Source organism: Erpetoichthys calabaricus, chromosome 16 (genome assembly GCF_900747795.2).
Source record: "Erpetoichthys calabaricus chromosome 16, fErpCal1.3, whole genome shotgun sequence".
Lineage (NCBI taxonomy): Eukaryota > Metazoa > Chordata > Cladistia > Polypteriformes > Polypteridae > Erpetoichthys > Erpetoichthys calabaricus.
In genome coordinates, this window is record NC_041409.2 from 72,129,972 (window position 1) to 72,157,894 (window position 27,923).

The following is a 27,923-nucleotide window of genomic DNA, read 5'->3' on the forward strand; positions in this document are numbered from 1 at the left end:
GGTTGTATCAGCCATTGATGAGTGACAGTTCTTGATGCAGTGCCATCTGAGGGATCGGTGATCACGGGTGTTCAGCTTAGGCTTACACCCTTGTCCTTTACACACTGAAATTCCTCCAGATTTCTTGAATTGTTTGATATTATGCACTGTAGAGGAAGAAATACGCAAATCCCTTCCAATGTTTCTTTGAGCAACATTGTTTTTAAATATTTCAATAATTTTCTCATGCATATGTTGACAATCTGGAGATCCTCCTCAAATACTCGGCCTTTTGTGGATCCTGCTTTTGTACCGACTCATGATTACAATCACCTGTTGACATCACATCATTATTTAATTACTTTACCTCATTACTGGCCCTAATTTGCCACCGTCCCAACCTTTTTGGAAGGTGTTGCAGGCCTGAAATGCAGGAATGGATGTATATTACCAAATTAAATGAGGTTGACTAGACAAAACATGAAATATCTTTGACTCATAATGTCTGCAATGAAATGACAGTCAAAAGTAAATTTAAAATTTTTTTTTTTTTTTTTTGCATTTTCCATACCGTCCCAACTTTTTCTGATTTGGAGTTGTAGGAGATGAACAAGGGGGTCTATGTATACTCTTAAGGATGATGTCCAGTGTTGTGTGGAGTAGTTGTCATTGTTTAAGGTTCAAGTGGAGGACTGTTTTTGCATTGAAGTGTACTTTTTGTCTTTGCTACATGGTCCTTTGTCTGTGGAGTGGTGTGGTGTGGTGCTGCCTTCCTCAGCTTCCTCTTGGGATCTTTGGTGTGCCCTCTGCAACTTCACAGGGAAAAGCATTAATCTTTCCGGCTCAAGAGTGTAGGTGCCGAAATTCCTGTCTGGCAATAGTGGCTGCTCCTCATTCTTCCCAGACTGTGCTCAGTTCCCGGCCCAGAGCTTGGCTTGAAGAGTTTATCTTAAGAGTTAGTTCAGGGCATCCAGCTCCAAGGATATATGGAGAGTAGCCTCCAGGAAAAATGAATGTGTGTGAGCCTTCTGCTCTGTAAAGAGTGGGTGGTTTATCACCTCAGAATGGCTCATCAACTTTCAGCTCCCCAAAGAGACAGAAGAGATGACTGCAGCTAGTTTTGAAGGAAGGTGTAACCTCTGGTGATTGTACCAAAAGTCACTTCTAGTGGAAGATCCAGTGCCTGCTTTATGTTGTCCATCTATCCACCCAGAATCCAGTTTGCAGTTAGAAGATTAAAATGAATGTCCATTTGGGTGGCCTTTTGCCTGAAAGAATCTCTGCAGAGGTGTCAGCTCAACTCTGACTTAAACACCTTTGTTATCAGATGAAGGAAAGAGCTGACCCAAGTTGGCAGAGCTCCAGTTCAGCCATTCACTCTGGAATGCACTTGGAGTGCAAATGACTTTCTGTACCCCTGTGAAGTCTACTGTCCTAACATGCTTTGTGTGTCGCTAAAAACTTAGCAAAATGTGCACTTTATTGTACAGGCAGCAGAGTGGTTATTGCTACCAGCATTATAGTAGAAGTAGTAATGCCTTATGTCTAGAGTATAGTGCGTTCTTACTTCATGGCCACTAACCAACACGCACCACGTCCTGGGTCCAGATCCCACATCTGGTTGTCCTCTGTATGTAGTTTGCACTTTCTTCCCATGTCTGTGTTTTCTCCTTCCACAATTCCAAACTGTCTCAGTATTTATGCAGGAGAATGACTTGAGATGAGCTGGAATTGCATCCATGGCTGTTTTCTACATTATGCCCAATGATCAATGTGTGCTCAATGTGTTTCACTAACAACCCCATTAGTCCTTGGCCCCCTGCAAATCTAAACTGGTTGAACCAATTTTAGGTTTTTCACCTTAAAACAGTATGGTGCTGGGTAAACTCATTGGTAAAATCTGAGTTTTAATATATTCTCTAAGCAGGTAAAAAAAAAAGTAAAATATTAATGCAAAGAAGCAATTTGTGACTCAATTCTAGATTAAACAGAAAAAATGAAGTACATAGTATTTACTGTAGGCACGTAAGTTGTTTATTTAATATTCTTTTTGATAGCATAAAAATATAATTGAGCCTAAAATATTTAATACATACTCTATCATTTGTAAATATTAGAAAGTCAAAATAAAGTGTCATCTTTGTATTCACAATCTCCAATTATCATTCTCTTCAAACTGGTGGAAAGGACACACAGATCAATAAACTATGAAGCATTTACTGTAGGAATCTTAAATCTCAGCTGAGCTTTCAACATACTGCATTTCACCCATTCCACTTTTTGTACAAGTGAGGTACATACTTCTAGATAATAAGAGGACAGAGAACATAGCAAATTTTGCAAGTTCCTGAGAATATGCACCCTCCTGTAGAAAACTAAAAGTTTTACTTACTTACCATTTATATATTTTTTGAGAAAATACTTCATTGTGTAATATAAATATAAATGTACAGTATGAATACACGGTATTTGTTACTTGAGTCTATTGTCGAAATACGAAAAGAACATTCTAAATTTCTTTTGGCAGAACTACCATGTTAGAAGCTTTGAGTCTATGTGCGTAAGATTTGGACATTTTCATTTAGGAGATTTCTCCCATTTTTCTTTGCGGATTTGCTCAAGCTTCGTCAAGTTGGACGGGCTGAATCAGTGATTCACAATCTCTACCAACAAAACGTGTGCTGTAGCCACCAGAATATATGTCATTGTAAGGATAAGGATGCTTTAAAGTAACATGTTTAAAAATAGAATCTTTGTATACAAAATAATAAAATTCAAAAAGTCCAATTGATGACTGCTTTATGTATGCATTGTACTGTATGTTGGGGTTTTAAGACACAAAATAGATTCTATTTCAGTATAAACTTAGTGTTCTGTTCCTTGGCTTCTATCATTAAGAAAATGTAATGAAAGTATCAAATTTTATACTGCCACATTGATAATACTTTACCTGAATCTTCAGGCCAATGTAGTGACTTGAGATTCACATGAACTAATCTGTTGATGTGGACATTTAGGACAATAGACAATACCTTTCAACTGACAAATGTGAATGCTGGGGAAGATTAATATTTTTATGTTGTAGCATGCTTACCAACCATGGTATTTAAAGTCTAGTAATTTTAAAGAACTTCTACCTCATAGCAACAACAATGTAAATGAAATAATCATAAGGATTTTATATCCAAAGACCCAATCTAAGCTTGTGTCATTAAGGCTGCCAAAAGTAACAAGCCAAAAAAAAAAAAAAAATCAAGCAAAAGGGGTAACTGCAAACTCTTATTTCCATTTATTGGCAAGAATTTTTGCATACCAAATAATTTCATTGTGTAGCATATTCAGTAATGTATGTTCTATACTGTAATTAAATATTCAGTGTGAAAAAAAACAAAACAAAAAACCTTATTCCTACAACCTAGTTTAGCAGGCTTTTCCCTGTGACTTGCACAATCCTTGTAGAATGTAATGTGGTACAAGGAAAGAAAATTACTTTGGCATTCTGCAAAAGAGAAATTCATCTGCAGCATAAGTTCTGCATCAGTTAAACCATTGTAGGAATTACACTCGATAGTGTCACATCTCCAGAGACACGCAACAGTGTGATTTCTTTCAGGTTCTTGAAACGATGCCTGTACTCCAGTAGATGAACACCATTCACTGCAACTTTGAACATGTCGGCTTCACACAGAATTTTAACCTGAGGAGAAAGGAAAAGAAAAAGAGGCTTTACTGTAGTCTGGTGATCTTTGAGGCTGATTAGGAAAAACAAGCATACAACTCAGTAAAAGTATATTTTCACTGTGAGCTTTGGTCTTAGCTGCTATAAATTTTCACTCTAAGGACAATGTCACAAAAATAGTTCTCTTAAAGTAATTTGAGCAGCTATGATTATAAAGTTGTCCATTGTTACAATTTATGAGGAAAGGAGAAATCAGGTTGATTATTTATATGCTTCTAATACACTCCTGGAGTAATAGCTCTTGTGATATTTTTTATTCTTTGAATTATTTTACCTTATCCAACTTAAGGTAAAAACCACAAACACAAGGCCACTTATTATATATTAGTGACATTTATATACTGATCAGGGGAAGCTGAAGGATTTAAGTTACAACAAATCTCAAAATGGGGATTTTGTCCCTATAAATTAAGTTTTTTGTTAAATATACCATATTTGCTGTACTTGTTCTTGCACTGTACTCCTGTACTTTAGATTTCAGTTATCTCAAAAATATTGCTGCCAGTTAGTACCTTGTTTATGAAATCATCCCCTATGCCCAGGCTAGTACATTCAATTTTCTAAAACAGTTAATCTTCAATCACCAGGCACAGTTCCAGGGATTAATATAGCATACCAAATACCAAACAAAAACGGTGCAACACTAACAACATTTGTATGTGCTTCTTGTGTTAACTGGCGACTCTAAATTAGCCCAGTGCAAATGTGTGTTTACACAAGTGAGCCTGCAAATCACTGGTCGCTTGATTAGGGCAGTGTTATGCCTTGTGCACAGTGCTGCTAAAATGCCCTCTGGCCCTGAACTGTATTATGTGAGTTAGATCATTTTATGCCATGTTAAATGTGTTTTTTATAGGTCAACTGGTGAAGAATCAAATCTGAATACGACTAAAGAGGCTGTGTGTGTATTGCAATCCTACTCTTGCCAACACTGCTGACTACTCAAAGAAAAAAATGTGCCAACTCATGGTATACTGTGGATGTGGACTGAAATATATTGATTTTTGTTATTAAATTACCACTGTACAATGCATGATATCTTTGCCAGAGTAAACTCTGCTTCACTTGTTATGCAGCAGTGCTGAAGGGACATACGTATATGAAGTAAACCGCTAACTGTTACAATGTTCTGAGCACCATGACAAGGACTGCTTTTTGTTGATACCAAACTTGGGAAACAAATGGCTCATTCAGACTTTTTCTTTTTTAATGAAACCCAAAACTATTGTCTTAACTATCTCCAATATATGAAGTTGCCTCTGTTGTCTCCAGGTATAGATAAGGATTTGTTTGCTTAAAGTTGTTTCACATACAATCCAGTATATACATACTGTATATACATACATACCTACTAAGGAGTGATGTACAAGCACATTAACACAGGAACTAGCCAGATAAAACAAAATGCTAAAAATGTCAGCCTCTAATGTATTGTTATTCCTATTAAGGTGTCCTTTCAGAAACAGAAAGGAAAAAACTTAAAATATGTTATCTCTGTGAAAGATAAAAAGTTTATTATTTTTACTGTACCTCAAATTTTTTTCCTTGTTCAAATGGGAAACCTCCTTGCCTTTCTTCTGGACCCCATTTTCCATTTAGGTATGCATTTCTGACCACTGCTCGTTCTCTGATTCGAGGATTAAAGTGGAAAACTACATCTGGGCCCTTTGTAAAGTCAAATTGAAATCTGGAGGTAAAAAAAAACAGTTATTAAACTGTTAAAGATGTGCCTTAGACCTGAAAACATTTACTAGCCATTATTTGGTTTTCCTAATGACATGCAAGTACATACAGTGCTGTAAATAAAGTATTTGCCCTCTTCTTGAGTTCAATTTTTGCATATTCATACAGTTAGGTCCATAAATATTTGGACAGAGACAACTTTTTTCTCATTTTGGTTCTGTACATTACCACAATGAATTTTAAATGAAACAACTCAGATGCAGTTGAAGTGCAGACTTTCAGCTTTAATTCAGTGGGGTGAACAAAACGATTGCATAAAAATGTGAGGCAACTAAAGAATTTTTTTAACACAATCTCTTCATTTCAGTGGCTCAAAAGTAATTGGACAAATTAAATAACTGGAAATAAAATGTTCATTTCTAATACTTGGTTGAAAACCCTTTGCTGGCAATGATAGCCTGAAGAATTGAACTCCTGGACATCACCAGATGCTGGGTTTCCTCCTTTTTAATGCTCTGCCAGGCCTTTACTGCAGCGGCTTTCAGTTGCTGTTTGTTTGTGGGCCTGTCTGAAGTTTAGTCTTCAACAAGTGAAATGCATGCTCAATTGGGTTAAGTTCAGGTGACTGACTTGGCCATTCAAGAATTTTCCACTTCTTTTGCTTTGGCTGTATGTTTTGGGTCACTGTCCATCTGTATCATGAAACGCCGCCCAATCAATTTGACTGCATTTAGCTAGATTTGAGCAGACAGTATGTCTCTGAACACCTCAGAATTCATTCGGCTGCTTCTGTCCTGTGTCACATCATCAATAAACACTAGTGTTCCAGTGCCACTGGCAGCCATGCACGCCCAAGCCATCACACTGCCTCCACCGTGTTTTACAGATGATGTGGTATGCTTTGGATAATGAGCTGTTCCACGCCTTCTCCATACTTTTTTCTTGCCATCATTCTGGTAGAGGTTGATCTTGGTTTCATCTGTCCAGAGAATGTTTTTCCAGAACTGTGCTGGCTTTTTTAGATGTTCTTTAGCAAAGTCCAATCTAGCCTTTCTATTCTTGAGGCTTATGAGTGGCTTGCACCTTGCAGTGCACCCTCTGTATTTACTTTCATGCAGTCTTCTCTTTATGGTAGACTTGGATATCGATACGCCTACCCCCTGGAGAGTGTTGTTCACTTGGTTGGCTGTTGTGACGGGGTTTCTCTTCACCATGGAAATGATTCTGCGATCATCCACCACTGTTGTCTTCCGTGGACGTTCCCCAGTGCTTGCTTTCTTTCTCAGGATGTACCAAACTGTAGATTTTGCCACTCGTAATATTGTAGCATTTTCTTGGATGGATTTTTTCTGTTTTCACAGCTTAAGGATGGCTTCTTTCACCTGCATGGAGAGCTCCTTTGACTGCATGTTGTCTGTTCACAGCAAAATCTTCCACATGCAAGCACCACACCTCAAATCAACTCCAGGCCTTTTATCTGCTTAATTGATAATGATATAACGATGGACTTGCCCACACCTGCCCATGAAATAGCCTTTGAGTCAATTGTCCAATTACTTTTGAGCCCCTGAAATGAAGGGATTGTGTTAAAAAAATGCTTTAGTTGCCTCACATTTTTATGCAATCGTTTTGTTCACCCCACTGAATTAAAGCTGAAAGTCTGCACTTCAACTGCATCTGAGTTGTTTCATTTAAAATTCATTGTGGTAATGTACAGAACCAAAATGAGAAAAAAGTTGTCTCTGTCCAAATATTTATGGACCTAACTGTAGCTCTTGTTTCTGCTCTCCAAACAAATTTAGTATAATACAAAAGAAAACCTGAGTAAACACAACAAATAGTTTTTAAAATGATCATTTGATTTATTGAAGGAAAAAAGTTCACCAAACCTATTTCACATACTCCTAAAAGTAAAACTTTGCAGTTGTTGCTGCTAAAGGTAGCACAGCCATCAAACACTTCCAGTAACAAGAGATCATTCTTTGGCATCGCGTTGGAGAAATTTTGGCCTGCTCTTCTCTACATAATTGTTTTAAATTCAGATACAATGGAAAATTTGACTTTGAGCTGCCCATTAAAGGTTCCACCCCAACATCTCAATGGAGTTCAAGTCAAACCTTTGACTAGGCCACTCCAAAACCTTAGTTTTATTATTTCTTTCTTTGGCATTCAGAGGTGGACTTGCTCTTATGCTTCTGATTGTTGTTCTGCTGTATGACCCAGTTGTGCTTGGGCTTCAGATCACAAACTGATGACCAGACATTCTCCTTTAGCACTTTCTTGTTGAGAGCTGAATTCATGCTTCCCTCAATTATGGCAAATCACCCAGCCCCTGAAGTAGCAAAGCATCCTCACACCATCACATTATCACCACTATATTTGATTGTGGACATGAAGTTCTTATTGTGTAAGGATGTGTCAGCTTTATGCCAGATCAGGACCCATGTCTTCCAAAAAGTCCCACAGAACATTACCCCAAACATTTTGGAGGTGGGAGGGGGGAGGCTTAATCCCCGTTTTTTTTTTTTTTTTTTCAGGCAGAGGGGATATTAGATGAGCCTTTGTGTTCCCCTTGTGAAGTCATGTTTTTCACCTTGCAGCTCTCTCATGGATTACCACTGTTCCAAGTTTTCTTTATTTAGAGATGATGGCTCTCATGGTGGTTCACTGGGGTCTCTGGGTTTTAGAGTTTGCTTTGTAACCATTTTCCAACTGATATATTTCTTTCACAGGTCTCCTGGAATTTGTTTTGATCAAGGCATGGTGTGCTGCTTGTTGAGACTGTTTAGCCAACTTCACATTGCTGGGAAGGTTCTACTTAAGTTGTGTTTAGATTCAATGGAGCTGGCAACAATCAGGTTTGGGCGTGTCTCGTCTAATTTAGCCTGTTATTATTTAGATTTGGTTCATTGGTTAAATTAAGTCACTAAGGGGACAATTAATTTTTCTCATGGGTGGTATAGGTGTTGGTAAACCTTTCTCCTTCGATAAATCACATGATCAGTTACAAAAACTGTCTACTGTGTATATTCAGGTTGTCTTTTGTGTTACATTAAATTTGTATGGAGATCAGAAACAATTAAACAATGAAGTGTTATGAATAATCAAAAATAGAAGAAATCAGGGAGGGGGCAAATACTGTTTCACGGAACTATAATATGATCTAATATGCACAGAAGAAACACAAATATCTAACACATTAATTTAAATCCAAAAACCCTTTGGGCATAATGATACTACAAAAAGTATCACGGCACTAGCAAAGTAAATTCTACAAATCAGTTTGATGCTAGTGCAGAAATGATGTCAAGACTGTATGCAAGTCTTAATAAGCATTTCAGTTAAAATGGATACATTCTTTATTCCTATGGTATAATGTTTTCCCATGCCAAACTGCTGTCTTTTATTTAATATATTTGGGTGCATTTACATAAAATGAGAAAACATCTGTTGTCATGGTCAAGTGTTTCTGTCTGTACGTCTATCAGTCTGTCATTGTACCTGTCTGCATAAAACAACTAGGCTCCAGGTGGATCTTTTTACAAGAAATTTGGTACACTTGTTCTTCAAGGACGTTTATTGGGCATTGCTGAATTTTCAAAGTCATCCGTCTTAAAACAGGGAAACATTCTGGCATCCTCAATTACCGATTAATTTACCCTTTCAAATGAACCTAGATAGAAGTTATTTCACCTTGTATATTTTCCTGTTTTATACATATAATAGCCACTACCACCAAGTAAAACAAACCCATAATACAAACACCATCAGCGTCACACAGGGAGACTTCAAGATAGATTATAACTCTCTATCAGGTATTTTTTTTTTTTTTTTTTTAAGTCTACTTAGGCTCAGTTCTTAATATGCAAACTATACACCCCAATAAGTGGAAAATGCATCACAGCTTTGTAATGTGTGTGGCTTAAAATGGAGATGACCTTTGTTCTTCAGCTCACTTGATAAAGTTGTGAATCAATACTGTGGGGAGAACACTGGACCATCAAACACAAGATTCCCAAAGCCCACCACTCAACATTGCATGACCCGGAGGAAGTCATTCAACATGCCATTACCCCAAATTGAGAAACATCAACAGCTCTAGCATTGTGATTAATCAGCCAAATCAAGTAAACGTGTCAGTGAAATAAATTTATGCTAATGTAAGAAGTGTGTGGAAGGGCTTTAAAACTTAGGTATTAAATGAAGATGTAACTCACTGTTAGTTGATAAGCTTAAGACTAATGCAAATGAGAACCTTAAAACAGATCATGACCAGTCATTATTAATTTTATAGCACGTAACATTTTATAGTAAATTTCTGGGATGTGGAGTCAGTAGATAAATCCTTCGACTCCGACTCCTTAGTTTCCGGTACTTCTGACTCCGACTCCTCTGTATTTAATATGCTAATGCATTTTCCATGTTGATTAAAGGAAGGCAACATACACGTCATTTAACTACTGGCTAGGAAGCTGACTCTGTACCGTATTGGCCAGTTTAAACAAAAGACAAGAACCCCTGAGCACACATCAAGCCATAGCACACACCTACACCTACATCATTACACTTGTTTTCACTCAAATGAACTTGTTAAACACATTATATCTGAAATTAAATGAAAACACTTTTGTAATGTACCATAATCCAGATTACAATATGTGAATGTCAGGTTGTATAATAGCTCATCTGAACTTCACACTAGTAGTAACACAACTATGCCCTGGGCTTTATTCTTACATCAGAGAAGTACTTAATTATGACTATTGTTTGTGAAATGGGACATTTGAACTTGCTGTATTTTTTTTTCCATTACAATTTAAATTTATTAGGAGTCGGTACATTTTTGCCGACTCCGACTCCAGGTACCCAAAATTGTCTCCGACTCCGACTCCACAGCCCTGGTAAATTTCATTTAGAATTTTAAAAACTCAAGAACATATTATGTTAATAGTCAACTAGACTATGGCTCAGGCGCCGCCAAGAGTGGCAGCCTTTTCAGCAGCTCTGTGTACGACTTTATTTTTCTACTTTTATTTTTCACTTTTTTATCGATCACTCCTATCACTTTATTTTATGTGGATTCGTTCCCTGGACACACTTACTTTTACAACGTGGACTGTGAATTTCCCCTTGGGATTAAAAAAGTATCTATCTATCTATCTAATCTGCACAAATAATAACATGCACGTAATGACATAGTGACTTAAAAGAAAAACCTAAAAACTACTGTACCTTTCACCATTCTTCTTGAATTCTCCCATAATGGTGATTAGCAATCTTGGCATCACTCCAGCCTGCAGGGGAAACTCAAAGGGAACTGGCTGTAAATTTAAACACAGACTTGTCATTAATATAAAATCTTATGTGACTTAGGAAAATTTAAAATTTTGTTTAATTTGTTGTTATAATGGAAGCTCAAGAAACACTTTATTAAAAATAATTAGGCTTTTAGCAATAAGCATCATTAAGTCAAAAGTTTTCTACTCTCAACTCATCTAACATCAACATACACAGATGCTGTATTTACAGTAAAATGTCTGCTCTTAGTAAGTTCTTTGGTCAGTTTTTTTTCTGTTAGATAGAAAATGAAATTTTTCTGGGTAATGACAATAATTAACTCTACTGACATAATGAATTTTGCAGTCATATTCAAAGGAGTGACATGTCATAGGAGTGACATAACAAAGGAGTGAAACCTCAGATATAAATTTCAAAGGAGTAACAACCATCCAACCAACCATCCAAGTGGTAGGTGAGGCGACAATGATTTTTTTGGCAAGCGTACTTTCAGTTGTGTTCCTGCTCTCTGTTGAAGCAAGAAAACAAATTATTGAAATAAAATTTGAATCATAATTTGTCTTTCAATCTTTATGTCACTCCTTTAATATGGTATTTATGTCACTCCTTCGATATAGACCCAAATTTTGACTTAAGAGATGCAGACACTATTCGATTAGTTCACATCTCATGTTTCTTCACAAAACTACAGGGTGATAAGGTAGACCCATATTTATTTTTAATGATAATGTGTCTTTCCTAAAATGACAGATGATCTTACATCTGTCGTTTCTTTTCCAAAACATTATCCAAATTATAAGGTAGATCTAATTATTACTCTGTGTTGATATTCAAGGGAAGATTCTTTCTCCTATCAATGAAACTATTACCATTACTGTTACTTTATATTTTAATTGGTTAAATCTGGCCAACTGATAAATGTGACATAACTGCAACTCTTTTATGTAACAGGTTACATGAATCAGATGTTCTCCAAAAATGTAACAGATTATTTACCATTTATTTATAATACCTAATGTCTCTTAAAATCATTCAAACTAGAATATGGATAGAAAACAGAACTGCAGGTTCACAGGTCTGCATGGACTTACAGCATTAAATGGTACACAAAAGGTCTCATCATGTTCTGACTTGTATTCAAAGCAAAAGCTAAACTGACCAAGATAAACTGGCAGGTACAGCTGCTAACATCAGATACACTTATTTAAAATTTATAAGATTACAGATTGAACAGTCAGCCACCAGTTTATGTAGTAGTGGAGTACAATATCACTCCTTGGTCATACTGTAACAGTAATTTCTAGTTAATGGACAAAAAAAAAGCCATAAATAAAACCCAAGAACCTGTCTCTTAGTCTCTGTTCAACCAGACTGCTGAAATACTCGTATGTGGCATCAAGTCCAACCCATAATTACATTTATTGAAATATTCACAGTTAGGACTAAATGAACAAAAATGAATCAAAACGTTCGATACCAGAAAGCAACCCGAGAATTTTTATCTTTAGCTCTACTTAAAATATCGTTTCCTACTTCATTTGTTCATCAGGGCAATTGTTTACATGTGAAACTGCACATATGTGGTCACTGAATGTACAATGCAAAATTTGTCCAAGCAACAGTACATCTTTAAGGTACAAGCAAAGCGGAGTCTTTGCTGCCCATAAATGAATATATTTTCCATGTGAAGAGAATTTTTCTTCTTCTGCTTAGCCACTTCCAACTCTTGAAATATTCCCTCTTGAGTTGAAGGACGGGTATTATTTAACTGGTGTAGGGGATGTGTTGAGTAACAGTAGCCTAAATATTCTTTGTATTTGGGGTTACACTGATGTTTGTTTTAGGAATATAATATTTTATTAAAAAAGAAAAAAGTGGTGTATTTTGTAATGGAAGAATATTCTACTTGGTTTGTTTAGTGAAAGTTAGAATTTTCTAATAGATGATGACATGTGGCAATATACTGTATCAGGTTCACAAGATTTCTTCAATTACAGTTTGAGTTTGAATTTGGGACATGTGAGTCAACTCTGGGCTTAGTACACTAAAATACATGTACTTAGGGCAAGCATCTGTTTCTTCTAAAAATAAGATCAAAATGGTGCTGTAAATTTGTTAAAATCTGTTCAGTATTGACACTTTTGAAAAAACTAAAATACACATATGCGAAATGATCAAGCTAGTTGCTTAAGCCACATAAGCTGGTGTTTTATGTAAGCAAACCAATTACATGTATTTGACAACATTGTGATGTTCTGCATAACTAACTTGGAAATTTTGCCTCTTTATTCACACAAAAACTACAAAACTTATATATGAACAGTATGACATTTTGACCTGGAAAACACAACTGCCTGACATGGATATAGTTGCTGCATAACTTCCTACAGCTGTGGCATGTTTTCAGGATAAAACCACACTATCATGGGATCATTATTCAGGCTATGAAACTGATAATTGGTCAAGGATCTGAAAACCTTTGCAAGCTATTGTATATAACGTATTTTATGTGTATATAATTCTTATATTTAGCATTTCATGTTGCTTATTTTTAATATAGTGCACTATCTGAGATAACTGCTGTTTAGAGTAGTCAAAAATTAGTCTACTAATAATAATTACAAGTACATACTCAAATATTTAGTCGTTGAGAGCAAAATATCCATCTGATAGGTAAATGTGTTCATAAATAATACTTTGTACAACAAAAACTATCAAATGTACATTTGGGCTGCAAAAGTCACATTAGCTACACATTTTTTTTAAATACAAAACATAAAAGTAGCAATAATTTATTTCTCGATAGTCCTTTTTTCAATTAAACCATAATATAAGCAAAACTCACCAGAGAACCACTAGGTCCAACTGGAGGAGCAGCAGGTCCACTGGCACCTCCAGTAGGTGGATTGGGACCTGAGGGTGTTGGCAATGGTCCCCAGGGTCCAACAGCTGGGCCTGGAGGACAGGGGAGATTTGGTGAAGGTTGCATGCCCCAACTGCCAGAAGAAGGAGGGCCAAAAGGACCACTAGGAAAGGCAGTCCCAGGAAAGCTAGCGTAGGGGCCAGAGGAAAAAGGAAATCCTCCAGGTGCAGAAGGCCCAAATGGGCCTGCATCTGGCTGTCCAGTGGGAGGCAGGAAAGGCATATTAGGGTTAGAGTAGGGTAAAGAGCCAGGATGTGCAGCAGGACCACCTGGAGCATAAGGTCCTTGTCCTCCAGGGGCACCTGGAAACTGACCCGGAGCAGAAGGTTGACCTGTGAATGCTGGACCAGAGGGGTGAGGGTGTTGTGGGGCACCAGGTGTGTTACTCCAAGGGTTCGAAGTAGGCATCCCAAAATTGGCATCCGCTGTTGGCTTGGTGTTGCTCACACTTGAAGCTTTGCCCTTTGAATCTGCAGGTAAAGCATCTTCCAGCTAGAAAAGAAAGAACAAAATAAAACAAATACAGAGCTTGTAGCAATGGTTAAATGTTTTGAATCAAATGAAAATATTAGAAAGCTATAAAAAAAAACTAAACAGTGCAATAAAACAAGTCAACACAAATAGGTCAACATACAAAGGTTTAGTATAGACACTTATGGCATTAATGGCCACAATCTGCACATATTAACTATATACAAATACAGTGAATATTACGGAGGTTTCTAAATACAGTAATCTCTCCTCTATCACGGGGGTTGCGTTCCAGACCCCCCCGCGAAATAAGAAAATCCGCGAAGTACAAACCATATGTTTATATGGTTATTTTTATATTGTCATGCTTGGGTCACAGATTTGCACAGAAACACAGGAGGTTGTAGAGAGACAGGAACTTTATTCAAACACTGCAAACAAACATTTGTCTCTTTTTCAAAAGTTTAAACTGTGCTCCATGACAAGACAGAGATGACAGTTCCGTCTCACAATTAAAAGAATGCAAACATATCTTCCTCTTCAAAGGAGTGTGCGTCAGAGAGAGAGAGAGAGAAAAGCAAACAGTCAAAAATCAATAGGGCTGTTTGGCTTTTAAGTATGCGAAGCACCGGCCGGACAAAGTAGCTGCGAGGAAGGGAGCAAGCATTTTTCAGCATTTTTTAGAGGAGCTTCCGTATCCTCTATACCAGTATGCGAACAGCCCCTCTGCTCACACCCCCTCCGTCAGAGAGAGAGAGAGAGAGAGAGAGGAAAGCAAACAATCAAAAATCAATGTGTGCTGTTTGATCTTTTAAGTATGCGAAGCACCATGCGGGAAGCATATCGCTTGCAAAGCAGCCACATGTAAGCCCAGCAAAGAAGGGAGCACTGTGAAGGTAATCTTTCAGAGTTTTTTGAGGAGCGGCCGTGTCCTCTAGGGGTGTGAACAGCCCCCGTGCTCACAATATATTTGAGGAGTTTTATTTAATACATAATACGCGCTGTGGTTGGGTAGCTTCTCAGGCATCTGCCAATAGTGTCCCTTGTATGAAATCAACTGGACAAACCAACTGAGGAAGCGTGTACCAGAAATTAAAAGACCCATTGTCCGCACAAATCTGCAAACCAGCAAAAAATCTGCGATATATATTTAAATATGCTTACATATAAAATCCGCGATAGAGTGAAGCCGCGAAAGTCGAAGCGCGATATAGCGAGGGATTACTGTAGTAAGAATTGCAGCTCACTTATCCAGAAACGTCATGATAAATCAATTTGAATACAGTACCTCAGAGTACTCAGATTTTCCAGTCACACCATCAGATTAATTGGTGACTATAAATTGACTCCATGTAAGTGTGTGTGAGTGAGTGAGTGAGCGAGCGAGCCCGCCTGCCTGCCTGCCCTACAATGGGCTGGCACCCTGTCCAGATCTGGTTTCTGCCTTGTGCCCATTGCTGTCATGATAGGATATGGCCCCTGCAACTCTAAACTGAATAAGCAGGTTTGAGCATGCTACCTGCTGAAAAATACATTTCCACTTTGCTTATAAATTCAAGTCAATCCGTCCTTTTCCTGAGCTTACAGATTTCTTTTCAGGGTCAGAGATTATCCCCACAGCATCAGCAGCAAGACTCCTCACAGAACAACAGTTCATAGAAGGGCTACTCACACCAGGCCAATTACAATACCAATCTAACACAAGTGTGTTAGGAATATGGAAAGAAAATCCAATGCGGAAATTAGCAGAATATGCAACTTCCACAGAGTCTGTTCTGGGAATCAAATTCAGCTTCCTGGATCTGTAAAGCAGAACTTCTAACCTCTGTGATACTGTGTTGCCTAAACTCACACAAACCAATTTAAAAACCAGACTAATAGCCAAAGAAAAGAACTAACAAATAATGTATTACCCTAGGTTCTTGTCTATAAGCCGGACTCATGTATAAGCCGGAGACCAAAAATCATACGAATTTTTAAAATAAAATCGTATCATAGATAAGCCGGACTCATGGATAAGCCGAACGTACTATAACCTATAACTAATAGAAGGGAGGGAGGTCAGTGGTCTCACTCGCACCCATTTAATTTCTTTAAGGGGGGAGAGAGTGTGAGATATTGGCGTCTCTCTCACTCCCCGCATGGCGCGGTTGGAGCGCGTTCTTTCTGCTCTGGGCGTCGCCGAGTCAACACGCGCGCGTAGCAGTCATTTAAATTGTGATTTTATATGTAAGCATATTTAAATATATATCGCGGATTTTTTGCTGGTTCGCGGATTTCTGCGGACAATGGGTCTTTTAATTTCTGGTACATGCTTCCTCAGTTGGTTTGCCCAGTTGATTTCATACAAGGGACACTATTGGCAGATGGCTGAGAAGCTACCCAGCTTACTTTCTCTCTCTCTTGCGCTGACTATCTGTGATCCTGACGTATGGGGATAGAGCAGGGGGGCTGTTTGCACACCTAGACGATACGGACGCTCGTCTGAAAATGCTGAAAGATTATCTTCACGTTGCTATCTTTTGTAAAGCTGATTCCTGAAAAGACATGCTGCACAGTGCTTCGCATACTTAAAAGCTCGAAGGGCACGTATTGATTTTTGACTGAAAAACAAACTCTGTCTCTCTCTCTCTCCCTGCTCCTGACGGAGGGGGTGTGAGCTGCCGCCTTCAACAGCTTTGTGCCGCGGTGCTTCGCATACTTAAAAGCCAAACAGCCCTATTGATTTGTTTGCTTCACTCCTTTGAAGAGGAAGATATGTTTGCATTCTTTTAATTGTGAGACGGAACTGTCATCTCTGTCTTGTCATGGAGCACAGTTTAAACTTTTGAAAAAGAGACAAATGTTTGTTTGCAGTGTTTGAATAACGTTCCTGTCTCTCTACAACCTCCTGTGTTTCTGTGCAAATCTGTGACCCAAGCATGACAATATAAAAATAACCATATAAACATATGGTTTCTACTTCGCGGATTTTCTTATTTCGCGGGTGGCTCTGGAACGCAACCCCCGCGATGGAGGAGGGATTACTGTTTAAGCCGGATTTATGTATAAGCCGATATTCTATTTTTTCATTTTCACAACTTTTTTCCTTAGATAAGCCGCGGCTTATAGACAAGAACTTAGGGTAATTTCAGAAATAAAAAAAAACATATTACTTTTATTTTTGGTATTCAATTTTTTATTTATTCACTCTACAAATAATAATATACCAAGATGTGTTTCACCCAAGACCTATTATGTCTGTCTAGTTGCAGTGACTCTCTAAGTGTAATGGAGTGACTTGCTTGGAGAAAAAATGTGATTACATTTTTGACTACTTAAAAATGCTTACTATTATGTTAGTTAGAAACACAACAGTGCTGTACGCTGCCCTCTTGTGGAATTGTAAATCGATGGAAATGTTACCATGTTTTCATATAACCCAACCTATGGCACCATGTCAAGTTAAAAAAAAAAAAAAAAAAACTAACAGTTCAGTTTCTGCACAGAAATTACTTTAGCATAATAAGAAAATAATACTTTTAAGCAAATGGATATTGTTTTCTGTGATGTGGAGTAACATCCAGTTCTTCATAACTGTACTCTTCATTATTTTTCTGTCATGCTTTTTCCTAGGTGTTTGTATTGCTGCTGTGTTTTATTTCTTCTTGCCATTACAAATGCTGTTGTTGGGGCATCATAAGACAGAGGTGTTGACCTCTAATTCCCAGTAAATCAAGTTGAAATTCTTGCTAGTATGATGTCACAATGATTACGTCAAGGGTAAAATACTGAACATATTGGTGGGAGTCTGACATAAATGTGTAACAGTTACTTTCTTGCAGTGAATTTTAAGTTACCTACTCCGACTGTATTTTTGACATGGTTGGCCAAAATTCAAACACAGCTATTATTACAATGAAGAGATTGTTGCAGTGACCTCACCAGGATCATACCATCCATCCATCCATTTTCCAACCCGCTGAATCCGAACACAGGGTCACGGGGGTCTGCTGGAGCCAATCCCAGCCAACACAGGGCACAAGGCAGGGAACCAATCCCGGGCAGGGTGCCAACCCACCGCAGGACACACACAAACACACCCACACACCAAGCACACACTAGGGCCAATTTAGAATCGCCAATCCACCTAACCTGCATGTCTTTGGACTGTGGGAGGAAACCGGAGCGCCCGGAGGAAACCCACGCAGACACGGGGAGAACATGCAAACTCCACGCAGGGAGGACCCGGGAAGTGAACCCGGGTCCCCAGATCTCCCAACTGCGAGGCAGCAGCGCTACCCACTGCGCCCAGGATCATACCAGCTGAAAACTATTACACTCTAGTGGCTTTTCAATTGATATGTTTTTCTTTTTTGGGGGGGGGTTTGTTTGATTTTGGATGTAACCAAAGATGGAACTTCATTTTTTTCATGGGAGTTTAAGAGTTTTAACAAAGAAATCATGTTAGGGGAAACCATAACAGCCAGCTGTAACACTGAAGGGAAGCTCATCGAGTTACAACTGACCTGATATAAAACAGTCTCATACCTTAACGAAAATCAGGTTATATGCCATTACATCTGATAGGAGAACATACATCTAAGGCTGTTCAGTGGTTACATCTATTACAGGCATGTACTTTTCTCAGGATAATCTTGCCAGTATATTTTTAGAATGCCAAAGACAGGATGGGTAGCTGGCTGGCTTGTTCTTTAGAAAATTTAACTCACATGACAACCACATGGGTTTGTGTCATATCATAGGTAATATTTTTCCTCTTCTCTGTTGCTAAATCTGTGAAATGTGCTTTACAGTTATAACCATTATAGACCTGCTATATATTTTAAAGTCTGTGTAAGTTTTGAATTATTATACTTATACTTTTTACATCTGCTGGTCTTTTCAATACTCAGGGCCATATAATACTCTGAGCAACACAATATATCTATAAAGAATTTTTATGGTTATTTTCCATTACTACATATTATGTACATTGTAAGGTACACTTTAATTATAGGTTTTGTATACTGTATTATTAATAACTTAAAAAAATTATCAAAATGTATTTAAATTTAACATCTGCTACTCTTGAAATCAAATGGACATTAAAGTTTTTCTTGGTTATCTCTCATACACTGTTGGCCATTTAGAAAAAATAAACCATTACAATGGGTGCAAACTCTAAAAAAACTTTGCAAACATAAAAATTTTAAAAGTGCATTTATGAGGGTGAATAGTATTCAGTGACTGGGGCAAGACAATGCTACCAGCAGGTTTTCAAATCCACATATCATGGGACAGATACATTTAAATTTCAGAAGATATGTCTGAACATATGTAAACCAAGAGATGCCTTTTTTGTTCTTGTTGCAACAAATATAAAAGCTTATTTCACACCATTCAAAGAATGTATGATGAAGATGTAATACCGTAAGAATTTATGCATTTTAGATACTCACTGAAAACCCGTCCATTATGAAGGGAGGTGAAATCTGAAATAAAAATTAAAGAAACACATATATAAATAATTGTGCCAATACTAGACATTAAAGTTAACAATTTAACAGTACAAAGAATGTCCCTTTCAAAAAGCAGATTTACCCAAGATGTCTCTTCATTAGGAACCAGTCACACTTTTCTTTGAATATTATTGCATATATAAACACTTCAGGATGACTGGTTGAGTCATTCTGGGGTAAGCCTTTATTACATGAAACTTGCTTGTTATGAACTTGCTGTGTTGCTATGGATATACCAATGAATTGGCAATAACACAAACATGCCCTTCCACTCTCTTTCTAGTTTTAATCAAATCCTACCTATTGAAAGCATTCACAGTCCAGAGCATTGCAGTTAACACATTTTAACTACAAATTACAAATGAACATCTTGGCTGATAAACCATCACCCATGGGCAGCTTTCAAAAACAAACTAAATTTCTTCTTAACAGCTTCTCTCCACCCTTAAAACCTGATGTTTTCTTTATAGCTTCACCAATAAAATGAACAGTGTTCACAAAAGAAAAATGACACCCTTCATTGTGAAAATAATCCACAATAAGAAAAAACAAACACAAAAAAAGGCTGTGTGTACAGAAAACAATTCCAGCCATTGACAAAATTGGTAAAGTGCATCTCAATTTCAGGCTGACCAAAATACATTTATACTCTAACTCAACAAAGCTAATTGAAATGTAATGCACATCTCTTAACATTCCTGTGCCGTCAAGAAAGAATTTAACATGTCGTATTGTACTACAAATGACATAAGAAATGTATTTACTCAAGCAATGAAATCTCTATATTATAAAAGAAAATCTTGAGACGAGACAAGATTATTGCCAAGAGATTTTTTCAAGTCCCACCCTCCTCTTAACTAATTCAGGTTAATGGCCCATGCTTTTGTCAGAAACAGTTCCTGCGCTCTCAGCTCTTATAAATTTTTACCTTTTCCTCACTTTAAGTCCCCAATAAAAGAAGACTTAGTAAGTCCAAATCTTATTGAAGAATGTCATCCCGAAGGGTTATCAACAAAAGAAATGAGTACACGGGTAATCCTAGCACCGAGAAACGATGAAGTCAAACGAATTAACGTGAAAACTGATGATTGGTTACACAGCAAATTGGTTAAATGGGTATCAATAGACTATGCTGAAACAGTTGGTGGTGGTGATGGTGCGGAAGATGAAAACATCAACTTAATATACCCCGTAGAATATCTACAACTGTTAACACCGTCCGGTCTTCCACTGGCCAAATTACTGCAGAAAGAAGGATGTATCGTAATATTACTGCGTAATTTATGTATGAGTGATGGGCTATGCAATAGGACAAGATTACTTGTATTCAAAATTGGTCAAACAATTCTGACAAGTAAAACTTATAAGGCAACAAAAAAGTTAATATGGTACATCTTCCGCGGATAACACTACACACCAAAGGAGATCTAGATATACCATTCGTATTAAAACGTTTACAGTTTCCCATTAGAATAACTTTTGCTATGACAATTAACAAATCACAGGGACAAACATTACAGAAAGTCTGTTTATTTATTAGAGAGAAAGAAACAATATTCATTCACGGGCACTGTCACAATGTAAGTCCAAACACGGAATCAAACTTCAATGCGATATTGACGAAAAGTTAATTCCAAATATTGTTTTTACTGACGTTTTACAGTAAATGTGTAAGTTTAAAAACTATTTGCGTGTTAATTTCAAAGCAAAACAGAACGAAAACGTATAACGCAACAAATACTCTAATGCAACATGAAACATAACTTTCTTTCAATTTATTACGTTTTACTATTTTTTACTATGGTTAATGACTTGCTGTAATGTAAAATAATTCAATTATGCATATGTAACAATTCCCATGAAAATAATCTGTTAAAATTGTACATTCACTTCCCCATATGCGAGCAGCAGAGCTGCGAAGTAGCTAGCGCGTAGCACCTGCCCAGGGGTTGGCGAGTGAAGCGAACAGGGGGCAGAGCCCTCTAATAATTCAAAAGATTTAATCGAGAAGGATGGGACAGTAACACAGTACTTCACAGATGCAGTGTCCAGGTTTAAATCCTGCATCTGAAGTTTTTTCTGTGGTCTTTAGTCTGTATGGGCTTTCCTTACGATATAAATTTGTTTCTCTCACATTCCCAAGGTGTGCAGGTTAGGTTAACTAGTGATTCCATATTAGTCCCTGTAAGAGTGTGGGAGTGTGTGCAATTGGACATACAGTGAACACGTCACGTACCTTACAAACAGTGGTGCCATGACAGGCTCCAGTTTCCTCTATGGCCTTGAACAAAATTAAGTGGGTTTAAAAATTCAAATAAACAACAGAGAGTTCAAATATGGAATAAGTAAAAAAAATATTTAAAAAAATACAGTAATCAAGAAATTAATCCAGGTCCTGATGCAGCAAAGCATCCACATTACATTACAATCACTAGGCTTGACTTGAAGGTATGAAAGTTGAACTGTGTAATGCAGTGTTCGATTTTGTCCAGACATAACTAACGACTGTAAAAGTTTGGTGTTTTCAAGTATGAGTATATGCAAGAAGCCAGACCTGCCTTGCACCTGATGTTGCCAGGAATGGCTTCTTGTACCTATTAATATCATGAATGGATAGATGGGTTGGATCTGAAAGTTTTTTTTGTTGGCAGGATTGTCCCCTCCTAGAAAGACTGACTACTGTTACAAACATGCTGTCTCCGACTGTGTTTTGGTAGAGCCACAGCTCAGATTGTCAGAACTGACTCTGTAGCAATTTCCAAACTGACTGAAGTAATCAACTTTTCTAAAGAGTTTGTGAGCAGTTTCTTTTTGTCATGGCATGATGTGCCTCAGGAACTTCCATATTGACATGTTTAGCCAAATGGTAAGAGCAAAGAGTTACACTAAGTCATAAATCTACGTCTGTATTATCCAAAGTATTCAGACTATTCACCATAATTGTCCAATTAACTGGGCCGAGTTCATTAAGATGAAAAAATATACTTTGCACCCTTTAAGACTGAAAGGTATCCTACATGCACAAAAAGGTTTATCACACTTTGGTGCCATTTTCTTCCCTCACACATATCTGTGTATACTAATACAATTAACAAAAGTAACCTGACCAATTATGTAAAAATAAATAAATAAAAGAATCCTATACTTTTTAAGTGCATTTTGAGTGTAACTACATTTCGTAACACAGGTTAACAACAAACTTGCAATTATAGCTGATAGAGTGTTACGGGATGTAAAATCATGAAGCATTAGTATTTTAATAATTGCAATATATAAAATTTTTACTCCTGCTGATTAGTTTTTCTTCTTCAGAATGTCAGATTGGACAATACAACTGGACAGTCATGTCAATGTTCTTTAAAAGCACTGATGCTATGAATGATTTGTATTTTACATATTCAGCCTCTAACTTTTTGGTGCTGTTACACAGTCCATTTTTGCCTATGACATTTGGGAAGCTTAAATAACTACTTGAACTAATACGACTTTGGATAAATACATTTTACTCAGACTCACAAAAAAAAGTCAAATTCATGTAAATGGTTTGCTGTGGCGAGTTGACTTTGCAATGTATAGCATAAACTAAATGCATATAAAGTTTGTTTTTGCAATTCTATAGTTGTCAGGAGAAGCCAAGGTGTAAGTGTCCTTTAACTCTTTGTTACAGACAATTTGAACTCACTCATTCATCAAATATTCAAGGATTAGGCATGCCATGAATGATTCCACAGGGTTGTTGAAAAAAGCAAAAGGTTTTTAGGCATTGAATGGAACCACAAACATCTGTACAAGACCAGACTTCACAAATTTATAAGTGTTTCTATATTACTGGCATATCCTCAAAGAACATTTTTAATATTTTACTACTTGGGAAAAAACACAACATAGACTTTTATAAAGTCTATGCATTTAATAGGGCGGCACGGTGGCGCAGTGGTAGCACTGCAGCCTTGCAGTAATGAGACCCGGGTTCGCTTCCTGGGTCCTCCCTGCGTGGAGTTTGCATGTTCTCCCCATGTCTGTGTGGGTTTCCTCCGGGTGCTCCAGTTTCCTCCCACAGTCCAAAGACATGCAGGTTAGGTGCATTGACGATCCTAAATTGTCACTAGTGTGTGGGTGGGGGTGTGTGTGTGTGTGCACCCTGCGGTGGGCTGGCGCCCTGCCCAGGGTTTGTTTCCTGCCTTGTGCCCTGTGTTGGCTGAGATTGGCTCCAGCAGACCCCCGGTGTTAGGATATAGTGGGTTGGATGGATTTAATTATTTATAATCTATTAGTATATGTTACACTGCATTATTTTACAATGCACATACAAATACTATCATGACTTCATAAATAACAGTGGGTGTTCTTTCTAATCCTTTTTTGTGATGGTGGTAAAAAACTTCTAACACACGAGGCTAGAAACACCCAGGGGTGGATCCTAGAAGGTCTTCAAGTGGGACATTTTTTTCTTGTCTATTACACATCTCTACAGTACTTCAGTGCTACCGGTTTACTGACATAGAATTGGTACATATTATAATTAGTGATTTTAACATGAGGGAATGTATATTTTTTTTACTTTTTTATCATTACTATATCTTTTCCTTTTCTTTTTCATTGACAAAAAAGGAAATAGGATGATTGGCATAATAATTTAAATGTGATACATCATTAATTCTTGTCATTTGTCAATAAACAATACAGCTTTTAATACATTACCACTTTGCAACGAATTTCATATTAATTTAAACAATAGTATAACTAAGAAGGCAGCAACATTAGATATGCAAAAAGAAAATCCTGTCACTGACAAAAAAGGTTGTAATGAATGACTTAATTTAAGTGTTGCCCATTTTAAATCGACAGTTTAGGTTATAACGTTTCACCATTTTATAACGAACATGCAAGATTAATATAAATGAGTATTTTGCAATATTACAAAAAAAAAAAACCACCTTTCTCCAAAGTTTTGTTTCTCATCACACTGGAATATCATGAATTCTGAACCCACACCACGAGGCTAAGTTCACTTTTACCCTGGTAAGGACCATGCTAAGACATGACACTTAGCCTTGGTTACCAAGTGCAACTTGCCCAGATCTTCTTTGGTGTAACCGAAACTGGCTCAGATAAGCGCAGCATCTTGATTTAAACAAGGCTTATTCACTATGTGCGCTTTGTGAAATACCCAGCTACCTGTGTCCATTATACAATATCTGAAAATAAAGAAAGGTGAAGGTCTCAATAATACTGACCTGCTCAGGTCACCAAAATATTTTGACAGTGCTCTTAGAAAAAAAAAAAATCGGTGATAGATCCTAGAATTAAATAATAGGTTTAATTAACAACAGGAATCAACTTCTAATTAAGAAACTAGCTGGAGTGAATGTGGTTGGAGGTGGAGGCCCAGTTTGCCTGGTCATCTGTTAGCTCACTTCACATCTCATTTCTGTTTGGCTGCCATTTAACGATAAAATAAGCACAGGGTCTTAAAAATGAGACAATTAAAATGAAGGGAAAATAAGTCAATTAACAAAAGAAATTGGTCACCAATTAAAGGAAGTATCAGGAAGAAAAATCTGCAGCCTTCCAGGATTGGACATGAACACCCTTGCTGTAGGGCCTTGACCCCCCCCCTTTTTCTTTTCTTTTCTTTTCCTTTCTTAAGGAGATACCAAGGAGTTCCCAGGCCAGCTGAGAGATAAAATCTCTTAATCGAGTCCAGATTCTGCTCTGAGGTCTCCTTCTGGTTGGATGTGCCAAAAACACCTCCCCAGGAGATATCCTAATTAGATGCTCCAACCACCTCAACTGGCTCCTTTCAACATGGAGGAGTAGTAGTGGCTCTACTCTGAACTCCTCAGCCTCTGTAAGGCTAAGCACTGACACTCTGTGAAGGAAACTCATTTCTGCAGTTAGTATCCACAGTCTAGTGCTTTCGGTCACTACCCAATTTTGTTTTTGCTAAATTCCCAATGTAAATTTGTTTAAACAGAATCCCCTTTTCAGCAAGAGTGTGTAGTGATGTGTGTCACAGCCTCAAGACCTTTCATCCTGTACAGCTTCCATGGCTATCTTCAACTTTGCTGCAAGTGGTGCCAGTTTAAGTCATAGCACCATGTGACTGTGTAATCAATGGAGGAAGCAAGTTCAATTTTTTTTAACCTTGCTTTATGTTACATGTTGATAACAGTACTGTTTTCTCAAACTTTAATGTCAATTTTAAATTATTCCAAATTTTCTTGTTGCTTGTGGTCTTTGAAGATTCTGGGGTGCGTCAGGGGTGTGTTTTTGCTCATTCTCTGTTTAATGCTTGCATGGACTGAGTGCTAGGCAGGGTTGTGGGGTATCTGTTGATGAAGAGAGATTCACTGATTTTTACTTTGCCGAATATGCTGTGATCTTCGCGGAATCAATGGAGGCTCTAATCGGGGCTCCTGAGAAACTGAGTGGGGAGTCTGAATGTCAGGGCTTGCGAGTGTCCTGGACAAAAACCAAGATCCAGGTCTTTACGGATGTCTTGGGCACTACCATTGGCAGCGTGTTTGTCTGCGGAGAGAATGTCGACCTTGTCAAGAGGTTTTCTTGCCTCGGCAGCGAATACATATCTTTGGTGACTGTTCCAATGAAGTTAGTAGACAGATTGGAAGAGCATGGGGGTCATGAGGTTGCTGGAAAGGGGTGTGTAGCGCTCCCGATATATTTGCAAAACAACCAAGGTCCAAGTCTTTAAACTCCTGGTGCTTCCAGTTTTGGGGGGGGGGGATTTGCCAACCAGCATCCCGAGCTGTTTTGTAGTGTGTTGGGTGCGTCAGCGCACTGACCTGACCTGTATGACCGGTCTTACTGTTGAGAGTGAAGCTGTAATTTTAGTTATTCGAGTTTGACTCAAATCACGTTTTCTAAAAGGTTACCTTGGACAAAATAATATATATTGAGCAAGTAACTGTAAAAATTATTAATTAGTGTTTTGCCATTAAATGCAATGTCTGACCATCAGAAGCGAGCTGCCACTTATCACATACAGGGATCTGCCAGGTTTTCTTAATACAGAAATAGTTAAAAGTGAATAATTGTAAAACACACATGCACATATATATGTTTAAAACATGGGCCAAATGAAGAACCACGTTCTTTAATAACTTTGTTGTGAATATGTATGCATTTGATTTTAACCGATCTGTATACAAGTAAAGCAACTTTTACCAGCGATTTTAATCTTTAATTCACTTATCTTGACGTAGGCCACCGTTTACTGGATTACGCACAGCACGACAAAAACAGAGACTTGCAATATCTAAGTATCCACCTTTTCACGCTTTCCTCTTCAAAGTCGTTGATCCTGCTTGGGGGTCGCGAGCAGTGCTACGGTATGGCCGGAACCAAACCCAGCCAAGCCGGGGCGCCGCGCCGAACTATAGCGGCAAGGGCTCACTCTGACACACACACCCACAGGCACTCGCTAGCGAATATAAAGGACTACCGGATTATGAATACATAGATAAATAAATAAATAGCGCTTAGCCCGAACATAAAGTACCTGAGGACCTTCGCAATGAACTTTCGTATTTATTAATATAGCACTTTGGAGAATGATGGCTAAGCTTACCTAAACGTTACCGAACTGATTCGCTACGCAGCACCGTGCTGGAACGCTTTCAAAGTTTTTATTGAAACATGACCCTCGCTCGTCACGCGAACATGTTTAGGCACGTAGCTGACAAGGCACGCCTTTTTTTGGACAAGAGATATTAAACTTTAAATTTATGATTTAATAATTAAACAGAATAAACAACGCACACACAACCACCACAGTTTCGTGTCTAACATTTCTTTGAAAAAGCAAAATAAAAAAAGCTAACAATCATTTTTTTAACTCACCAGAGATGTCCGTTTAATAACAAAACGTTCAAACCACAACGCCCTTGTCAACTTAAAGAAGAAATCGAGGGGAAAAGTGGAGAGAGCAGGAAGTGTACCTCCACCCGCTGGCACGGCACTCTTGTTCCCTCTTCCGGATTGCTGCACTGCGCTTACTGCGTTCGTCAAGTTATCAGCTGCGTAAAATTCGTACTGGATGCAGCAGCCGTATAACATTTGGAGACAAAATTATGCGTAAATACAGTAATCGATCAGTTTTTAGCACAGGATAAATACATGTCGTGAACTGTATTTGTATGGAATAAACTAAGCGTGGTGTCCGCGCAAGTAGAAGTAAAGCGAACTCGGCAGCAGTCACACACTTTTGCATCTCCTTCAAATCGTTCTTCATGACAATACAATGTTAATATTTCATGCTTACGCCGTTTTTCATAAGAACGCACTTTAAAGTTTAGACAGATTACTG

At 37.8% G+C, this 27,923-nt stretch overlaps 1 protein-coding gene across 2 annotated transcripts; it reads right to left on the minus strand.

Annotated features, from left to right (window-relative positions):
• Window positions 1-3,050: 3,050 nt before the first annotated feature.
• Window positions 3,051-27,688, minus strand: lgals3a (lectin, galactoside binding soluble 3a). 2 transcript variants are annotated; one of them, XM_028821436.2, is made up of 6 exons: window positions 27,458-27,688; window positions 19,535-19,567; window positions 13,545-14,114; window positions 10,634-10,722; window positions 5,249-5,405; window positions 3,051-3,676 (listed from the first exon to the last, which is right to left on the minus strand). In XM_028821436.2, exons 1-6 carry the CDS (start codon window positions 27,671-27,673, stop codon window positions 3,521-3,523), a joined length of 1,221 nt encoding a protein of 406 aa, XP_028677269.2. In that variant the 5' UTR covers window positions 27,674-27,688; the 3' UTR covers window positions 3,051-3,520. The 2 variants fall into 2 exon arrangements, with proteins under 2 accessions (XP_028677269.2, XP_051775905.1); XM_051919945.1 differs by lacking the exon at window positions 27,458-27,688 and adding an exon at window positions 27,186-27,271.
• Between the last annotated feature and the right edge of the window lie 235 nt (window positions 27,689-27,923).

Bases quoted from the DNA above. Each gene is read 5' to 3' on its own strand.
- lgals3a (XM_028821436.2), bottom strand. From the start codon at position 27,673: ATGTTATACGGCTGCTGCATCCAGTACGAATTTTACGCAGCTGATAAC. The intron at 5,406-10,633 runs GTACAGTAGTTT...TTTTACCTCCAG, and splicing joins TTCAAGAAGAATGGTGAAAG to ATTTCAATTTGACTTTACAA. The intron at 3,677-5,248 runs GTACAGTAAAAA...CTTTCTCCTCAG, and splicing joins AACAAGGAAAAAAATTTGAG to GTTAAAATTCTGTGTGAAGC.